The sequence below is a fragment of the Mauremys reevesii genome, linkage group 10 (assembly GCF_016161935.1).
Source record: "Mauremys reevesii isolate NIE-2019 linkage group 10, ASM1616193v1, whole genome shotgun sequence".
NCBI lineage: Eukaryota > Metazoa > Chordata > Testudines > Geoemydidae > Mauremys > Mauremys reevesii.
The window spans coordinates 78,715,153-78,734,594 of record NC_052632.1 but is presented as its reverse complement, the minus strand read 5'-3'; the positions used below and the strand labels follow the sequence as shown (position 1 = coordinate 78,734,594).

The window sequence follows — 19,442 nt, the reverse complement described above, 5'->3', positions numbered from 1 at the left end:
ATGCCTAGCGCCAGCTCTGGCTGCACGAACGCCTAGTCTGATGGGGGGAGGGGCTCTGCAACACACACTCGCCAGTGGGTAACCGTTGCATTAGTGCAGGTGCCCGCTGGGGGAAGGAGCGATGCACCGCGAGCCCCACCAGCCACCCACGTGCTGCCCTGGGGCCGGCAAGGCCCGGCCGGCGAGCCCGGCCTGGGCCAATCGTGTGGAGGCAGAGGGCGGGACGGCTCGCACGCGCGCCTCCGATTGGTTGAGGCGCCTCCGAACGTCGGCGGGCTGCTCGGCGATTGGCTGAGAGCGAGGCGGGGCGTGTCTGAAGGTTCCAGCGCCGGGGCATGGGGCCGCGCTCGGTGCGAGTGGGTTGAGTCTGCTCCGAGCTGCGGCAGCCCCAGGCGCGCCGGGAGCCCGGTAAGTGCGGCGGTCTCCCAGCCTGGGGGCTGCAGTCCCGAGAGGCGCTGGGCCGGGGACTCCGGGATCCGTGTAAACCTGTGCTGGGGGTGACTTCGGTTCGCGTTAGCTCCGGGTGCACGTGGGGCTGGGGGTCGCTGTGTCTCCCCTTCTCCTGAACCGCGTGGGCCTTGTGCCGGGGCTGGGCTGGGCTGGGCTGGGCTGGAAGGAGTTCAGCAGCAGCTGCCTCTGCTTTCTGCAGGGGGGGCTGGGAAAGCAACAGGAAGTTGCACCCAGGGTCTTGATATGTCTATTTTGGGGATCCCTAGAATCTCAGGGTTGGAAGGGACCTCAGGAGGCATCTAGTCCATCCCCCTGCTCAAAGCAGGACCAATTCCCAACTGAATCATCCCAGCCAGGGCTTTGTCAAGCCGGGCCTTAAAAACCTCTAAGGAAGGAGATTCCACCACCTCCCTAGGTAACCCATTCCAGTGCTTCACCACCCTCCTAGTGAAATAATCACAGAATGCCTGCCTGTCACCTCGCTGGCTGGGGTGGCAGAATTGAAGTTGGAGGTAACATAGCAGAGGCTGGGGCAAAATCACGGTTGAGATGGAACGTGATTTCCTCCCTCTTTTGCAGCAGCACACGAAGATCTGGGGTTGTTTTAAAGAATGGGTCTGTTGGGAAAGTGGGTTTCAAGTGTAAACTAAATTTCCTCTTACATCACAGTGACTGAAAGTAGTTAAAGTTTGTGACGTGGAAGGGAATGGATTCTACACTCTCCTTCTGTCTAAAACAATCTTTTCTTTGAGGCCTACTGCAGATGCACCGGAAAATTATAATTATTTTACTGATTGTAATATTTTATAAATTGAATGGTAGCTGTCTCCTGCCAAAATGTATAACACAGACCCTAGCTGAAGGGCACAAAGTGAACTACATAGTGCTTTTCCTGAAGCATCAAGTGTCTGCTACTGCCAGAGTTGAGATACAGGATCTGATGGACCCGTGGGTCAGATATGATCCTTGGATCAGGGACTGTATCCTTTGTTTCCTATATAGTGCTGAATAAACAATAAGCACTTAATGGATAGCATGGTCCAGTGCTAGGGCCCTAGAATGGGAGGGAGGGAGGGAGGGAAAGACCCAATTTCGTACACCAGGTTCCACTTCAGCCACTTAATCTTTGTGACTTTTGGCAATTTGCTTAACCCTACCTTGCTTTCCCTATCGGTGAAGTGGAGAGCACGGTACTTGTCCACCCACCTTCTGTAAAGTACTTGGGGATATGCCAGTGAAAAATGCTATACAAGAGCTTATTATTTGTTAGTTAATGATGATCTGGTCTGGCAGGAGCTGGGATATCAGCCTGGATGGAATGGCAAATCCTACTTTTCCAACCTAAGCAACATTTAATTCTGACTCCATTTTTGCAATTCACCTTTTCTGAGGTGCAGCAGTTACAGTGCCACAAAGAGATAACAGCAGATTCATGGGGGAATAAAGGTACATTTAGAATTGCAGGGGGGATGGGGGGGCTCTTCTAACCAGCTGCTCCTTGCCAAGCCAGGGCAGACAGATTTACAGATGGACTTTAGTTATTTGACGCTAGCAAACAAAATGTAATTGCCTAATTAGCTGTACATGGCCTTTCACTAGCCTTGAGGAGTTAATGTTTAAAAGGAGTTTTTGTTTTTGACTAAGACGTGACTCTGAGAGTTTATGCTTGTTAGCTTATGATCTCCACAGAAGTCACATTGATGGACTTTGATTAGTGGATGCGTCGCTTTTTGGATTGCAGTGCTCAGGCCTGATTGTCACGCTTACTGTAAATATGGAGCTTGGCATGGATCCAGTGTACTGTAACACACATGCTCTGGGCCTTTGACCTGCTCTGCGACCCTTATTCATATCGAGCAGAGCCTTGCTCATATGAGAAATCCTGTGGTCTTACATGGGGCTACTCCTGCATGCAAGGTGCTATTTGTAAATAAGGGTGGCAGAGACATTTATCAGACACTGTGGTGAATTTAATCTCTCTTGTATGTTTCAAGCAGATTGTCCCTTTAAGTAGAGCAGCAATTAAAAAAAAAACTTCTGTCCAAAAATGTATTTACTAATTACTGTTACAAATAGGTCCTAATCTTTCTAGCACTAAGAGTTTGGAGAAAAACCATAACTTTTCTCTCTTCAGTGTGATTTTGACCACACCAAGTGCTGGGAAATGCCCAGTTTCACTATTTCCTGTGTAAAGTCAGGTCAACAGTTTCCCCAGTTGTATGTGTGGATCTCTGACCCAGCAACAAGCGAAAGAAAAACAGCTAAAATAACCAAGTGATTGTAGAACCTCAACACTTGGCGGGGGGGGGGATAGCCCTGAAATGACACTTTTTAAAAAAATGGACTAGATTTTAAATGGATGGGGTCTCTAAGAATTGTAGGGTTTTCATTATCAGCTTGGTCCCAGCCCCACTGAAATCAGTTCTTTCCAGGGATTTGGATCAGGCCCTGTATTCATAGATTTATTAGGATTCATAATTTATAACTCGGCTTTTAATTCACTGCAGGCTTCAAACTGGAACGTCAGGTCACAGCCGGGAAGGAATCTATTTAAAAACAAGACAGGGGTGCTACAGGGAGAGCTGACCTCCGGGGGGCGGCTCTTTTTAACAGTGCTCTACAATCTGTCCCACTCTGTTCGTTTTCAGACCACGTTATTCCAAGCAAGCAACCGCCCTCGCCATGGCTCACTTAACCGGTGTCAATGGAGAGCTCCCCAGTGCTGAACTCTGGGTGTCCCATAACAAGATGGTCATGGAGCCACTTGATACCAGTGACCCGGAGGTGAGAAGTGTTTGTGGGGGGGAAAGGGTTGCGTGCATTTTGGCAGAGGGGAAACCCAAGCAATCGCGGCACAAGAGCTTGGTTCATCCGCCCAGCTCTGGGACCCATGCAACCAAAAGGGATGTTGATCTTCCTGAGGCAATGACTCGGGCTGGTGGGTCAGTGCAAGTTTGGTCATCCAGTCCTGGGTTGTCACTTGCCTCTACTCACCTCGTTTCCCATTGCCTCTGCCACACGCTGCAGCCCCCGGGGGGTGGCAAAGGAGAATGCTTGGTAGCTCTCCTCACCAGTGACTGGGAGCATCACCTCCATAGTGTTCCCAGCCCCTGCCGCCGTGAGTCTGAAGGTCCCTCCAAACCCAACGCTCCCATGTGGTAACCTACAGCTGTGCCACATAATAGGTCTATTCAGCATCTCATCCCAGATTTCTCAGACCTAGGGTCTCTCTTTCTTGGGTGCGATTGGATATTATTTATATGGCAATGAGCACAGCTGTGGCCCTTGCCGCTAGCACCTGGTTCCATGACAATGGAGCGAACGAGAAGGGGAGATCTATAGACATTAGAAAGTCGTCTGTTTCTTTCTTCCAGCCAGTTTTCACTTCCATAAGTGCCTTGCTCCGTTCAATTTAAATGTTCCTCCAAGTGCTCACTTTTGGGAAACATCTTCTAACATGCAGGCTAATGTGTCCTTCATTTCATCGTGTTAGGCCTAGGTTATTATAATATATGGAGATATATCTATCTCAGAGCTGGAAGGGACCCTGCTTTCACTAGCAGGTCCAAGTACTGATTTTGCCCCAGATCTTCCAGGATTGAACTCACAACCCTGGGTTTAGCAGGCCAATGCTCAAACCATTGAGCTATCCCTCCCCCTGGCACTGCCCTAAAATAACTTCTCCCCATCCTGCGTATTCACATCTTTCCAATATTTGTGGATTTGTGTCTCCCCCGTCTACATTCCCTTAGCCAAGCTCTATTTTTAACTGCAGTGAGTCAACCTCCCTCCCCGGGTCTCTCCTTGCTCTTCTCTGCACGCGCTCCAGTTTGTCGGTATCTTTCTGGTAGAACGACGCCCAGACCTGAGCCCAAATGTGCCAGGTTCAGAGCCACAAGAGAGGATTCTTGCCTCCCTTGTCCATGGTGGGACGTCTCCGTATCTTTCCATTCTACCGTCGGTCGCGAGAGAGCACCTCCCAGCATCCAGTGCTCTGTACAGAACTGATAAGGATGGGGCTTCTTCTCTCTCCAAGGTGTACAACCTCATCAAGAAAGAGAAGCGGCGCCAGAGGCTTGGGTTGGAGCTGATTGCGTCCGAGAACTTTGCAAGCCGAGCGGTTCTGGAGGCCCTGGGCTCCTGCATGAACAATAAATACTCGGAGGGGTACCCAGGACAGAGGTGTGGAACGTGGGGGGATTCACATCCTGTGGGTGGGAGAGAGTCCAACCCTCCCTGGCTTGGCTCACTGTCCTGGAGGAAGCGATTGCTGCTCCATTGCGGGCCCAAGCAGCCGCCGGCTGTAAATTGTTCCTTTCCCAAGGCAGCAACAGACCCACTGCACTTCGCTCCTCGCAGAAGGAGGCCAACATGGGCCGTCGCCCTGCAGCTTCCCTGCTAGGACTGTCACTTCCAAGCCTGTGGAGCATCAGGCCGGATCCTGCCCAGACCCCCGGGGGAGGGAAGAGGGGTCCGGTTCGCTCTTGCTCTGCCACTGGCGTTAGGGATGGAAACACAAGGCGTCGCTGATGCTGTGAGACTCCTGCTCTTCTCATCCGTGTCGCAGGTACTACGGCGGGACGGAGTTTGTGGATGAGCTGGAGATCCTCTGCCAGAAGAGAGCGCTGGAGGCTTACGGGCTGGACCCACAGAAATGGGGGGTCAATGTCCAGCCATACTCAGGTAACAAAGCCCAGATCCTCCCTGGGAGTGGGGGAAAGGGGATGGCCTTGCCAATTGCCGAGCCATGGGGACCCCTGCATTCCATAACCCGGTCGTCTCTTCGTGGGCTGGGTACAAGCGGGGAAGTGGGGGTGCTCAGAGGAGACGGCTTTAAAAACCCCTTCCCAAGGTCACAGTCCAGATCTCGCCCCCCAGAGAGCAGCGGTACCAAAGGCTCGGGGTGCTCAGGGGCTGCCTTTCATTGTAGGCTCCCCCGCTAACTTTGCGGTGTACACGGCCCTGGTGGAGCCCCATGGCAGGATCATGGGTCTGGACTTGCCTGACGGGGGGCACCTGACACATGGCTTCATGACAGACAAGAAGAAAATCTCGGCTACCTCGATCTTCTTTGAATCCATGCCCTACAAGGTAAGGGGGCTCCGCCTGGCTTCGGAAATCATGGCTGATTGAGAGGAGATCAGTGGAGGCCAGCAATTGTCACCCCTCTTCCATGCGAGCTACTTTCGCTGGCTTCATGCCCTGCCTTGGGAGCTGGGATTTCTTAGTGTGTCCCGTATTAGCAAAGAGAGGGTGTGGTAAGATAGTGGATACCGAAGGGTTAAATAGTTTTCCTGAGGCAAATGGTGGTGCTGAAGGCCGATCCAAGACCCACTGAAGGCATTGCAGGTGGGGGGGGTGTCTTTCTATTGGCTTCAGTAGACATTGGCTCAGGGCCTTAACCCTCCAGCTGTCTCTCCAGAGCCCTGATGGCCCACCCAGCGTGTGCCGGCTCTGCTGAGCTCTGAGCGAGGTTCCGGTCCCGAGCTGGAGGCATTCAGCGTTCCACCTCTGGTGCCACTGTCCCAAAGGGGGAATGGAACAAAGCTGGACAGACTCTGGTGGGGGGGTTAAGCCAGCGTTTGCACTGAGAACCCAGCTGGCATGGGTGGAAACTTCTGCTGCAGTTGCCCAAACTTCTAGCAGTAGCTTTCTCGGTGAGTTGGATCCGCACCAGCAACGACTGCAGGGTTATTTCAGCAGCGATGGAGCCCCCAATGAAACGGTGCTCACCGGGGTGGAAGTACGAATTAGCCAGGATCGTGCTGAGCTCACCTTTATATTCCAATCACAAGGGACATGTGAGCTGAGCATCCGCCCGGGACTCAAGAGATCTGCTTTCTGTTGCCAGCTCTGCCAGTGATTCAAGTGGGTGACCCTGGGTTAGTCACTTCAGTGCCTCAGTTTCCCTATCTATTAAATGGGAACAGTGATATTTACATCTTTCACAGATTGGTTCCCAGACTGTGTTAACATCTTTGACCCGCTCTATAAAGGCTCCATCTTATTAAAACATGGCAAATTCTCTCGGTAGCCTGGTATTTGGGCTGCCATATTGAGCCTGAATGCCCGTTTTGTTACTGTTCAGTGTGACCCATGGCTATGACTGACTGACCTGGGGTTCTGTGTTCTCAGAGAACAGGTGAGGGGGCCAGTTGCTCCCTCCCACACTTGGTAACGACTTTCTGTGTGACATCACGGGGTCCAACAGCTGACTCGACCTGTGGTTCTTTCATGGAGGATGCCAGGGAGATCAGACCATGGCTGTGCAGAAAGTTCTCTCTGACAACCGCAGAGCAGAGAATAGCCACTGTCTGCTCTGCAGACCTGTCACGGAGCCGCCGTCGTTAACCCTTTAACTCTGCGAGGGCTTCATGGGACGGCTGGGGCAGGCAGTGCTGCTAGCTGCTGACCTCTGCTGCAGAGCGAGATGTAGCTGTCTCGCCTCTAAGGCTAGAGGTGCATGGTGCTTACCCTGCACGTCTCCTCTGGCTGCTCCCTTACCAGGTCAATCCCACCACTGGCTATATCGACTACGACCGGCTGGAGGAGAACGCCCGCTTGTTCCACCCAAAGTTGATCATAGCAGGTAAGCGGCTGGGGAAGGAAAAACAGCTGTCGGAGGCTCTGGACAGCAGGTAGATTCTGTTCAAAACGCAGTGGTCCCCAACCTTTTTTGTCTGGTGGGCACCAGACGACGAGCCACTCCATGGCGGTGGACGAGCATCCGCCGAAATGCCACCGACAAGTGGCAACATCAATAGGTGTCGCCGCCGAAATGCTGCTGACAAGCAGCGTCATCCAGAGGCGTCGCCGCCGAAATGCCTCTGAAAATCGGTGGCATTTCAGCGGCGGCGCCTCTGGGTGACGCAGCTTGTTGGCGGCATTTCAGCGGATGCTCGTCCACCGGCCAGTATGCGGGTGCACTTAGACGTCCCGGCAGGCACCATGGCGCCCGCGGGCACCGCGTTGGGGACCCCTGCTCCAGGCTATTGAAGGATCCCAGCCACAGGGCTTAGTCACTGGCTAGACACTTGGGAGCAGCGTGGTGAATTTCAGCAAGCACGCAGCATCCCGACTTCTGTTCTGAGCCGGCGACTTGGGGAGGGGGCCTTGTGGTTAGAGCCAGGATTCCTGTGTTCTGCCACCACCAATGCATTGCATGGCCAGCAGCAAGCGTCTCCCCCTCTCCCTGTCTTCAGGCTCCACAGGGTGCACTGCTTTGGATCTGAGCCCAAGCACCCTGGGGGGCAGTTTGGCAGCTGCTATTTTGGTGGCCTGGACCAGGCCTCTGCCTCTCCCTGCTGGGCAGTCGGACTTTTCCTGCCACTTGTCTCACCCTGACCTCATGGCCAGATCCTGGGCCCCTCCCATGGTCTGGCTCCTGGGCTTTGAAATATTTCCTCCATGTGGGCTTGTGCTGGGAGAGCTGCCTGACTAGGTACCCAGCGTTTGGGCGGGTCGTACAGCCCGTGCTGCCGCAGCTACACCGCTCCTGATGCGCCAGCTAGCTCGCTTAGCACTCACCCAGGGGTGGCAGTCACACAGCATAGACACGCCCTGAGGCTGGTGTTTTCTCCTGGCCCAGGAGTCAGCTGTTACTCACGTAACCTGGACTACGCCCGCATGCGGAAGATCGCGGACGAGAACGGGGCTTACCTCCTGGCCGACATGGCCCACATCAGCGGCTTGGTGGCAGCCGGCGTGGTGCCGTCGCCGTTTGAACACTGTGATGTTGTGTCAACCACGACGCACAAGACGCTGAGAGGCTGCCGGGCCGGCATGATCTTCTATCGGAAAGGTTTGGGCCACGGAGCGAGCAGAGGATGAAAGGCCCCGGGGTGGGCTGGGTGGGCCGTTGGGGATCTTTGAGCTACTGTGGAATAGGAGCCAAGGCTGGTCTGTCCTCCCTCTGGCTGGTGGGAGCCATCGAAGCAGAGTTTGTAGCTTTCAGTGAAGGGTGGAAAGGGCTTGTCCTTCCCCTGGCAGTATTAGATGGGACAGGCTGGGTGAGCAGCTTGGTTGGCAGATGCCCAAGGATGAATTAGGAGCTCCAGGGAGCGGTGCGGGCGATTCAGTAGGGGACACGCTTCCCGTGAAGCCTGCCTGGAACCAGTTCCTCAGCGTGCTGTTCCGCTGGAGCAGCCCTCGTGTTCGATAAGAGTTAACTAAGTCCCAGGCTGCATGTGGTCAGCGATGCTCCCAGGGTGGAGCTGGACAGATTTATCATCACCCTCTTGCAAAGCTTCTCAGTCTGGCTTCCTTGGCTCTGCCCAGCTGGGCTTCCCTCTCTGCTCTCTCTTCCCTCCACCCTGAGCCGGGCTTTGCCAGTGAATCCCAGTTTGCCCTTCCCTTGTGAGTTCCTCCATGCTGCCCCCTGCCTGGCCCTCCCTCCCTCGCCCAGCTCAATTCCCTGTACAGGCCTGGGGCAGGGCAGCAGGGATTGAACCGGGGGCTGTGGATTTTAAGGCCTGAGCCTCTACTGCCTGAGTTAAAAGATCGACCTTCATCCGGCAGGGCTGTCGCAGGCTTATCAACCTCAGTCTGTGGCCCCTTGAAGGGGACAGAGCACCACAGAGCGGGTTACACACTCACCCTTTCCTCATTCAAATCCCTCCTGAGCTCTCTCCTGCTAAGCCCGCCCCCCTCCTCTCCCGCTCCTGCCTAGCACCGAGCTGGGGCCCGCGTGTCCTGAGGCGCTTTGAGTTTGCAAGTTCCACAGGCTGGAGTGGGCTCTGCACAGCTCCAAGCACACTGCTGGGGCGTAGCCTTGTGACGGCCTGACTCCAGCCACCCCGGGGTTACAAAGAGCCTGATCTAAACCCACCCGGGAGTGAGCTGTGCCCCTTAGACAGTGACCACCCCCCTTCCCTCCTAGGAGCTCGCAGCGTGGATCCCAAGACTGGCAAGGAAATTCCATACAACCTGGAGAGCCTCATCAACCAGGCCGTCTTCCCAGGGCTTCAGGGAGGGCCTCACAACCATGCCATTGCCGGTAAGGGGCCCTGTAGGGCTGCTCGGGGGCTGGACTTTAGCGCTGCACCACCACACAGCGCCGGGGGGTGTCTAGTTCCAGCCAAAGTTGCAGGGCTTGAAGCAGGAGAAAATGCACTTGTTGCTTATCGGTGCCCGCTGCAGCTGACGGCCAAAGGGATATTTGGCTCCACGCAGGAGTCCCAGCCAGGCCACATAAGCTGGGGAGGCAGGGCCCAGTGCAGGGCCCCACGGATGAGTGGGAAGGATGAGTTTGCAGCCCCCCCCCCCCCGCCGCCCAATATTCTGCTGGCCTCTCGTACTTCCTCTTACCTTGTACCATATGGGAGCTAAAATGCCAGTACGGAAGGTGGCCACGGCTGCTGGCTGTGCACAGGGACGTGAAGGTCCAGGGCTAGCACCCCAGGGCTGACCCCACCTCCACAGGCAGGCCCCAGCATGAGCGGGGAGCCCTGCCTTCCTGTCATTCCGGGTCAGATTCCTCTCTGCCTCTTTCCCCAGTGGTACAATGGCCCTACAGCTCAGAGGGCGGGAGGGTTAGTCAGTTTGCAGCGAGCTTTGAGATCCGGCACTGAAGAACAGCAGAGCATCCTCCTGTGGCTGGAACCCTTCTCCCCTGGCCGAGCCCGTCCTGTTGATCAGCAAGAAGAGCCTTTTTTCTGTGGATTCCCACATTCCTCTCCCTATTGATAGAAATAGGCAGCAGGTGATTTTCCTCCAGTTGGGAGAATGCAGATCCACGTCTTGGTATTCAGTGCTGAGGTGAGTGAGATTTTGGCAGCTGTATAAATGGAATTAAATCTCGCTGTGGGGTTCACAAGCCCCTTGTGCCTCGCACTAGAGCAGGTCACTAGAACTCGTGATAAGACACAGCTAGCGTAGACGTGGACTCTGCAGCACTGACGGCCAGTAGGTGCTTCGTGTAGCGAAGATCAGCTCTGGGACATGGCACTGCCGTGTCTTTAAAGCCTCGCAGCCATGATTCTAGTTCCTCAGCTTTCCAGGCCAGAGTTTCGTTGTCAATGCTCCAGGTCGCTGCTGACCACAGGCACAGAGCAGCCTGGCTTCCTGCTGCCAGCCTGGAGATGCAACACTTTTCCTTTCTGCCCAGGAATCGCTGTCACTTTGAAGCAAGCCATGACCCCGGAATTCAAAGCCTATCAACGGCAGGTTGTCGCAAACTGCCAGGCACTGTCTGCCGCTATGATGGCACTGGGCTACCATGTCGTCACTGGTAAGGACAACTACTAGGTAGCCACTGCATTTCCTGCTACCTAGGGCCCGTTCCCAACCCTAGTGAAGGCCACGGACTCCCACTGACTTAGGCTGAGTTGGGATGATTATAGAAAGGGCCGGAGCTCTGTTATAACACAACCTTTTAGGATACACGTGCAGGGAGCTCTTCCTCCGGCCACCCGTCCAGGGAGAGCTTGGTGCACAGAAATGATACAGATGCTTAATACATTGTTGTGGCCCGAGCCATAGACACAGCAGCGAACCTCAAGCCAATAAGAGGGACACGTTAGCTAGTAGGCCGGTTTCCTTTGGACGCCAGATAGTTCCTGTTCTCCCAGCCCTGCCTTTGCCGGAGAACTTCCCTGCCCCATTGCAGGCTGTTCCACCACCCGGTGGCCTGACTCTTGCTCCCTGCAGCATTGTGGTTATAACTGCAATAGTCAGTGGGAGTAGGACTGAGCCCAAGTGCCTAACTTCCAATATCCCAGCCTCAGCGACTTCCAACGCACTAGATTTCATGTCCTTGTATTCATCTCCCAGGTGGCTCGGACAACCACTTGATCCTCGTGGACCTGCGCAACAGAGGGACGGATGGCGGGAGAGCCGAGCGGGTGCTGGAAGTCTGTTCCATTGCCTGTAACAAGAACACCTGTCCTGGTGAGGGGGTCTTCTCTCAACTGACTACTTAGCGGAGTTTGCAGTTTCACACAGGTTGCAGCCTGATACAGGGCAGCACCCAGAGAGCTGGGGTTGCTCAGGATCCCTGGGGAAACGGGGCAACTTTGCTAGGTGCCAAAATATGGATTTAGGAGCCTTATCTTGAGGGCTGCAGATCTGAGGTCTTGGCTGACAACTGCGTGTTACAGGCTTGGCAAGCTGTGCTACGGGGAGGGATAACTCGGTGGTTTGAGCATTGGCCTGCTAAACCCAGGGTTGTGAGTTCAATCCCTGAGGGGGCCACTTAGGGATCTGGGGCAAAATCAGTACTTGGTCCTGCTAGTGAAGGCAGGGGCTGGACTCGATGGCCCTTCGGGGTCCCTTCCAGCTCTGTGAGATAGGTATAGCTCCATGTATTAATTATTATGATAGGCCCCCTAGTGGCCACATTTAGAACTGTTTCAATCAGTGAGGGGAAGAGACTTCATTGAAGTAAGAGGTAAGGTCAAGCCAGACAAACCTGCTCTCACTTGAGAAACCTGCCCTTGGGGGCGAGGACAGATCGCTGCTCTGGGGTAAGAGGAGGAAGGTCTGAGGCAGGCAAGGAGGTTTCCTACAGCGTAAGGATTGAAACGGGGCAGGTGGTTCTGTACTTGGTGTGTTCTGCCAAAGGCTGGAGAGCCACCCAGGACAGCACCTGGGAACGTTCCTTCAGCATGAATAGGTCTTTCTTTCCCAGCGTTACCCCTTCACCTCCCTGTGCCCTTGGGGTTCTCGCTTGTGAGCTTGTTCTCTGGGAAGCACTTCAGGTAGAGTTACTCTGGAGTATTGTTGGTAAGGGTAAGATTTAGTCATGGGTATTTTTAGTAAAAGTCATGGACAGGTCACCGGCCATAAACAAAACTTCACAGCCAGTGACTTTTACTATAAATACCCGGGATGACTAAACCTCTGCTCCTGGGGTCCCCCTGCTCTGGCAGTGGGAGCTGACTGCCCCTGGGGGCCCGTTGCTCCAAGGCCCCCGGGGAACTGCTCTCCCAACAGCCCTCGGGACATGCTCGGGCATTCCCCGCGGTTGCTGCTCGGGCCATCCCCGGGGCCAGCCGCACCGGCCGCCTGAGCAACATCTGGCCAAAGGACACCCGAGCGGCTGGCCCCAGGGTGGGTCCTGGGGTCAGCGGCACCGGCTGCTGCAGCTGCGTGGGTTGTGGAATCTATGACTTCCGCAACCTCCGTGACAGAATCGCAGCCTTAATGTCTGGAGGAGCCAGCTTCACGCTGATACGTTTGGTCTGTGGCCTAAGCAGCCCCCGTGCCACAGTTCCAAGCCCAGGGCTAGTTCAGGGAGCTGAACTCAACTCCTCTTCTCTGCCTCATGAGCTTGGAAACACCGGGCAGGGATAGTTCAGGCTTCACTCTGCTAAGTTCTCTGGTGCATGTGCCTTGGGGGCAGGGAGAGCCGTTAAAGCAGCACATGCCTAGCTCCTCTGCAGACACTCCCACCTTCAAGTACTTGTTTTCTTACTGCCCTCACCCCGTTACCCCTCTGCCCTCCACTGCATTGCACTCCACTCCACCCCAGAAGTGGTTGCATTTCCATGCTGGAGCTGCCTGTGTAAAAGGGACTACATAACCACGTAGCATTTAAGTCGGTGCTCCTGCTCTCTCCACGTCTGATCAGTGCGTCAGACCAGTGGGCTTGGGGGAAGCCTGTAGGTACAGGAGCTCTGCAGGCTGGAAGCAGGGGCAGGCTTCTCTCCCCCACGCTGACAGCAAATGCTAGAATGCAAATGTCCTAGAATGAGACTCAGCTCATGGCCTTGCTGGCTGGAGACGTTTGCCGTGGGGAGCATGGGGGGGCAATGACAGGATGGAGCACGGCGGCTGCTCTAAGCTCTGGTTCCTGCTGGGGCTGAAAGGGAATTGGCACGGGCTGATCAGGACCTGGCTTGCAGTTCCCACCAGCCCAATGACCGTTAAATGTGCCTCTTCACCGTTGCTTCCAGGCAAGGCCAAGTCTTGGGGCTGTAAACCTAGAGGCCAGTGGCTTTCCTGTTTCACCGTGCAGCCTCCTTATGAGAGCTGGGCAGGGAGGGGCATGTGGACAACCCCACACCAAGCTAGAGAGAGCTCCAAGATCCCGCTCTCCTGCCGCTCCCCCCCAAATAACTCCAGCCAAGACCACCGGTCCTGGGACTACGCTTGCCCCCTCCAGTGGTGCTTGTGGGAGCGTGGTTCTCTTGATCGTTCTTTTGACACAGGTGACAAGAGTGCCTTGCGCCCAAGCGGCCTGAGGCTTGGGACACCAGCTTTGACCTCCAGGGGATTCCGGGAAGAGGACTTCCAAAAAGTAGCTCATTTCATCCACAAAGGTAAGGCTGAGGCAGCTGCCGTTGGCTGAGAGAGGGGGAGCTGTGGCTCCAGCAGGTTACAGAGCAAAGGTTTCTGCTGTAGAGGCCTAAGCCAGCTCCTTTTGTGACTGCGGATTACACTGGGAGTTGGACCATGGCCTGGGTGAACACTAGATTTCAGTGTGGCTCTACTGTACCAAAGGATCCTAGCCAGTCCCTGTGCTGTGTCCACTCCTGAGCTAACTTGCCCATTTTCCAACTCAAAGGAGCTTTCCGAATGGTTGGTGCCACAGACCCCTTCAGGCCTGTAGTAACCTGGCACTAACGGTGGCTGCTGGGACGCACTCAGGCCTGCTCTCTGTGTGTCGCCCCGTGGGGGAAACAACCACACTTCCGCTGAGAGCAGCAGATCCCATGCAGGCTAGGCCCAGCGTCCTCCTGCCTCCCCCAGTTGCATTTGTTAGAGGAACATGTCTTCAGCCCACCAGCGTGGTGCAGGGCTGGCAGAGCTTTGTGGGAGCAGGGCACAGCCTGTGCCATGCATTCAGACCCAATCTCCCCTCCCGTGCCGGGGCTGGAGAGCTAACGGGTTTGCGGTACATGAGCTATGGGGAGGGAATGTTTGTCAGTCTGAGCCCCCGATCGCCCACACAGGGATAGAGCTGACGCTGAGGATTCAGAACGACATGAGCCCCAAAGCGACGCTGAAGGAATTCAAGGAGAGGCTGGTGAGCGATGAGAAGTACCAGGCGGCTCTCAAGTCTCTCAAAGAGGAGGTGGAGACCTTTGCTGCTGCCTTCCCGCTCCCTGGCCTGCCTGTCCTTTAAAACAAGGCAGCAGCTGCACCCAATCCAGAGCTACCAGAGAGCTCTGGGGAAGCAAACAGGGATTGCGGTGCATTCACGTCCACTAGGAAAGCCTCTGTTGCCATCTGACAAGCAAAGAGACCTGAGAGAAACCTGTCACTTTCCCCCACCCACACACACACTTCTGTTAACCTCCTCTCTTCTCCTCTTTGTGATTTGTTCTCACAAGGCAGATGGCTTTTTAAAAGTTAATTTTTTTACCTGCCTCTCCCCCTAGGCTACCCCTGTAGGGCACTGCCCCAGGCTTGTGGGCATGACCCAGGGGCTGGTAAGCCTCCGTTTAGGAAACGGTTTCTTTTCTAGTAACTGAACGGTGCAGCACTTATTCTTTTTAAAGGATTGAAATTGGCACCTGATTTTTAATACATCAACTGCACTTTTAATGAGGACAAACAGGGTAGCTCTAAAGTCCAATTACTGACAGATCTGCAAAGGTGCTGATGTGCCCCCCCACCCACACAGTGGGGTTAAGGGAGGCTGCAGATGCTCAGCTTATAGCTAGCATATTTCTAAACTACTGATTACTGGAATGCATGAACAGGCTTTGCTCTGAGCCAGGGATCTAGGCCATATTTTAAAGAGATTCTCAGCAACATAAGCTGTTATATTCAGATTTCCCATGGGAGCCACTTAACAGTCACATTTTGTATTTAAAAGGTTGCAGTAGGAAAGCATCAGACTTTACTACCTTAAAACATGTCTTGCTAGTTTCAGAATAGCAAATTCACAATCCCACTCTCCATGGGAGAGTAACTCTGACAAGCAGGTTTCCATTGTAATCGTGATTGGCAAACATACTAGTCCAGATGCAATTTTGCAAGACTGAGCTACTGAAAGAAACAAATTTCTGGTGCTTTTCTAACTTCAAAGCACACACCACAGACTCCCCCTATTAATCCACATTCCGAATGAGGTCAGTATTTCAAGCCAGCACGTCCAGACAGTTTTTCAGACATCTGAGCCCAAAGCTTAGTTAGGACCATTTTTTAATAAGCACAGTCAAATTAGAATTTAACCACAATGTATGACAAGAATAAGCTTTAAAAAATACAACCAACTTTTTTTGTATTTCAAAAATATCTGAACCCAAATAAATAAATCTTTTAAAAGTACATTTGTCCTACGATTCATTTGGTGTTAACATCTGTTAAGCTCTTGTGCAGCAACACCTACATCACTACACATTAGAACATGCGGCTTGGATTTCTTCCAGGTGACACTCCGTCTAACTACTGATGCAGGTGCTCTGTACCCAGGTACAGACAAGGAACTCGACATGCAGTAATAAGATATGGTGCTTTAAAATGAGACGAGAATTCATCACAGCCTACTCATGGCCCTCAAAGGCAGTTCTTAGCCCAGCCCCATTCATCTACTGACCTACCCTGCCCCGAGCAGCTGGTGAGCCAGATCCCCTGTGCTTCTGCCTTCCAGTTAAAATGCATCTCTCAGCAACCAGCATGTAGTAGGGTTATGATTTCTCAAGCTATAGTAGCAGGTTCTAGGCTCTCACTTGAAAATGTCTTGGCGATCCAGTCTCTCGTCTGTCACTGGCTGGCTACGGCTACACTTAACACACTACAGTGCCAAAGCTGTAGTGCTTCAGTGTAGACACTGCTCCAATGGGAGGGGTTCTCCCATTGCTGGAGCTAATCCACCTCCCTGAGAGGCAGGAGCTAGGTCGACGGAGTGAAGAATTCTTCCGTCAACCAAGGAATTTTTCACACCCCTGAGACGAAGTTATGCCGACGTAAGCCCTTACGTAGCACGATTCACTTGGGGTCCTGTGGACAATGGGAGCTCTGTATTTCAGGACCAACCTCCTTTGCAGCTCACTGAATTTCCAGTTGTAACGCTTGGTCTAGCTTTTCACTGGGACGGCTGGCTTTTGTAACTGCTGTAACCCACCAGCAGCCCCAGGTGTGTAGCAGCTCCCTCCCATCCACTGCGGGGGGGCCCAAACCTCCCAGGCACAGAGTCTGAAAGTGAGTTGGGCACTCAGTATCTTGCACCATCAGGCTTTCTGACCGCAGTGATTCTGCTGCCTAATGAAAACCAAGAACGGCATGCGATGCAGAGCCCTCAGTCAGTCCTACCGGCTTTCAAACCCCTGCCACATATCCAACCCCTTAAAAAGTGATCGATTTCTATTGCTATAGCACAGGCAGTACTTCCCTATTATAGCTGAAAGGCAAAACAGCTTTTGAGCTGCTTAGAAATGATCACTACGGGCTTAAGGTAAATCTGAGCACTATTTTCTGAGAAACAGAGCTGGTAGAGGATTAACATCACCTCCCTCCGTATGGCTGACCATCCTAACTGTTGTATCTGAAAGCATGAGGCTAGGTTAATTAAGAGTGCAAGCCAACAATACATCTTCAGACACAGGAAGCTAGAGGACAGTAATCGCAACCTGCTGTCCTGGCTAGTCAGCAGAAGGCCACAGGAGACCTTTGCTCTGATGAATTCTCCTGTGGGGTTACAAACCACGTCTCCCTGACACAGACAACACAAAAATAGGAAGTGGGAACCACAGCCAGCCATGCAATGTGTCATCGAGTGCATGCTGGTGGCACTTACAAAAGCATAATGTGACTCTGGGTCTGCAGGTCTCAGAGGGAAGGACTTCACTTAGTAATGTACAGCAGCAACTGCTAGCCCAGCAGGGTCTGGTACCACTTATGGTGTAAAAGGTGTGGCTGAATCTCAACGTGCACTGGTGTTTTACCGTGGCCTTTGCAGTGACAATTCCAGTACAAACCAGTTATTAATGTGCATGTCAGTATCAGCAATGGGGACCACTAGTGTTAAGTTCCTAATTAATGAATGGTTCCTGATAGCTGAAGGTATTGAGGCAACATGGTTAAGGACCAGGTAAAGTCTTAAAGTGCCTAAGCAGGGATTCTTACAATACGGTAAATCCAGAGACTCTGAAAGCTTTCGAACGAGAGAGGCAACTTCTCAGAGTTGCATCGCTTTCCAGCCACTGTCAGCCAGTTCAGCTGTCCGTAGATTTCCCGCCTCACTGTGGATGAAAGGAAAAGGGAATCACAGGCAACAAGGATCTACCAATTCAGGTTTAAGACCCACTCCTGCTGTGCCTAGCTACTTTCAGTGGAACAGTCTCTGTGCTACAAGGTTGGCTAAGCCTCTGTTTCCTGAAGTAGGTTTACCTGCACTGCTCGCTCAACATTAAAGCAAATAAAAGTTGCAGGTAGCATAGAGGTCCCTCTTAATCAGGAGCAAAAGGGGCAGGTCAAATGGTCCAGGATCACCCCCAAAGGGGGTGGGGGGAAGATTCTGAAATTAAGAATTGCATTGTGAGAGGTCGCTCCGGGGAGTGAGATTGGTGGAAGCACAACTGCTGCCAACCCCACTTTGCAGAACCTTAGACACCACTGCAGTTTTGCACGTAGAGAAAAATGAGAATCTTCATTTACCACCTTCGGAGTCTGATTACAAAGTACAGATAAAGGCTGCTGCAACTAGAAAGTCCCATAATACTGTATCCTGCAACCATCACCAGTCCTGCTCCACTGTTCTGAGTGGTCAGCTAGGGACAGACAAAAGTCTCCACGGACTTCAATGCGTCTTACCCTCCTCACTCCCAAATAGTGTCAGGTTATTTTTCAGTACAAAGATGAGATCTTGAGATTAATATATTTCCACTCTGTCAATTAATAGGCAGAGAGGTTATGACTGAATCGTATTACCTGTACTATTCATTTACTATCCCAGCTGTTCTTTTTCTACTTGGAATCTTGTCTAGGCTTAAGGTTATTAAGACATACCCTTGATTTAACAAGCAGTGGCTTCAGTCACCTAGTACATTAGTGTTTTTATATAAGCATAAAAATAGCTTTCACTTAGCAGACCCAGTTCACATGCAATAGCTGCATGCAGGCGGTCACATTTAGAATCTGAGAAAGAAAAGTTTTTTAAACATGCTTTCTAAACGTGAAAACAATTCTGCAGCGTGGGGCGCAGACACATGTAAAGCTGACAGGACACATGCACACACCGCTCAGCCCTTCAGCAAAAAGCTACTTTACGCTGGCTCCCAACTGCATGCTAAAAAATCACAAGCAACCTCCAACTTTAGTGAGCCTGCGGTAACTCACTATTTCCTGTTTCACCTGGCCTCACTGTAGTAGTGATCCTAACACTTAAGACATTCTTCCCTCCCCATTGCTGCCCCTGGGCCTGCTTCAGTCCTGTCTCAAAGACATTTCTCTGTGTGTGGAGGAGTCAGTGTTACAGCACTATGGACGCTAGGAACATACGGTGCAATATGTCTCTAAGGAGCCTTTCTTTGGCCACCCGGGTAGTAATCGATCTATCGGGGATCCATTTATTGTGTCTCATCTAGACGCGATAAATCAATCCCCGAATCAACACCTGTACTCCACCTCGGCAGGAGGAGTAAGCGGAGTCGACGGGGGAGCCGCGGGCGGTCAACTTGCTACTATAAGGATGGCCAGGTAAGTCGAACTAAGATACTTTGACTTCAGCTATGCGAATAGCATAGCTGAAGTTGCGCATCTTAGATCAATTCCTCTCCCCCCCCAGCCCCGTGTAGACCAGCCCTTAGTTTGGGATGCACATTACATAAGAGCGCAGCTATCGCATCAAGTTTCAACGGAATCTAAAACACTAACAAACCCAACGCTCTGCACTGAAGCTTCCTCTGGTACATTAGAAATTTACATTCAATTTCAGCACTGTCTCACATAATCACATTAGACAGATGTTTAAAAATATATATATATACACACACACAGTTCAGCTACTCTAGTAAAACCCATGTTCCCCCCGAATCAGACAAGAACAGTGCTAAAAAGAAATAAAACCAAGGTGATCTTTTCCACCAAGACTTTTTTCTCACGTA

At 52.7% G+C, this 19,442-nt stretch overlaps 1 protein-coding gene across 3 annotated transcripts; it reads left to right on the top strand.

Annotated features, from left to right (window-relative positions):
* The first annotated feature begins 297 nt into the window (after positions 1–297).
* On the top strand, positions 298–15,689 carry SHMT1 (serine hydroxymethyltransferase 1). Of its 3 annotated transcripts, none has more exons than XM_039491453.1 (12): positions 298–408; positions 3,099–3,234; positions 4,487–4,632; positions 5,018–5,133; positions 5,381–5,541; positions 6,958–7,039; positions 8,039–8,251; positions 9,329–9,445; positions 10,556–10,678; positions 11,221–11,337; positions 13,599–13,709; positions 14,343–15,686. In XM_039491453.1, exons 2-12 carry the CDS (start codon positions 3,133–3,135, stop codon positions 14,513–14,515), a joined length of 1,461 nt encoding a protein of 486 aa, XP_039347387.1. In that variant the 5' UTR covers positions 298–408; positions 3,099–3,132; the 3' UTR covers positions 14,516–15,686. The 3 variants fall into 3 exon arrangements, with proteins under 3 accessions (XP_039347387.1, XP_039347390.1, XP_039347388.1); XM_039491454.1 differs by lacking the exon at positions 298–408 and adding an exon at positions 1,877–1,896; XM_039491456.1 differs by lacking the exon at positions 10,556–10,678 and having other exon boundaries at positions 14,343–15,689.
* The last annotated feature ends 3,753 nt before the right edge of the window (positions 15,690–19,442 follow it).

Coding starts and splice junctions, on each gene's coding strand:
- SHMT1 (XM_039491453.1), top strand. CDS start 3,133: ATGGCTCACTTAACCGGTGTCAATGGAGAGCTCCCCAGTGCTGAACTC. Junction 10,679..11,220: donor GGGCTACCATGTCGTCACTG/GTAAGGACAACT, acceptor TTCATCTCCCAG/GTGGCTCGGACAACCACTTG. Junction 13,710..14,342: donor AGCTCATTTCATCCACAAAG/GTAAGGCTGAGG, acceptor TCGCCCACACAG/GGATAGAGCTGACGCTGAGG.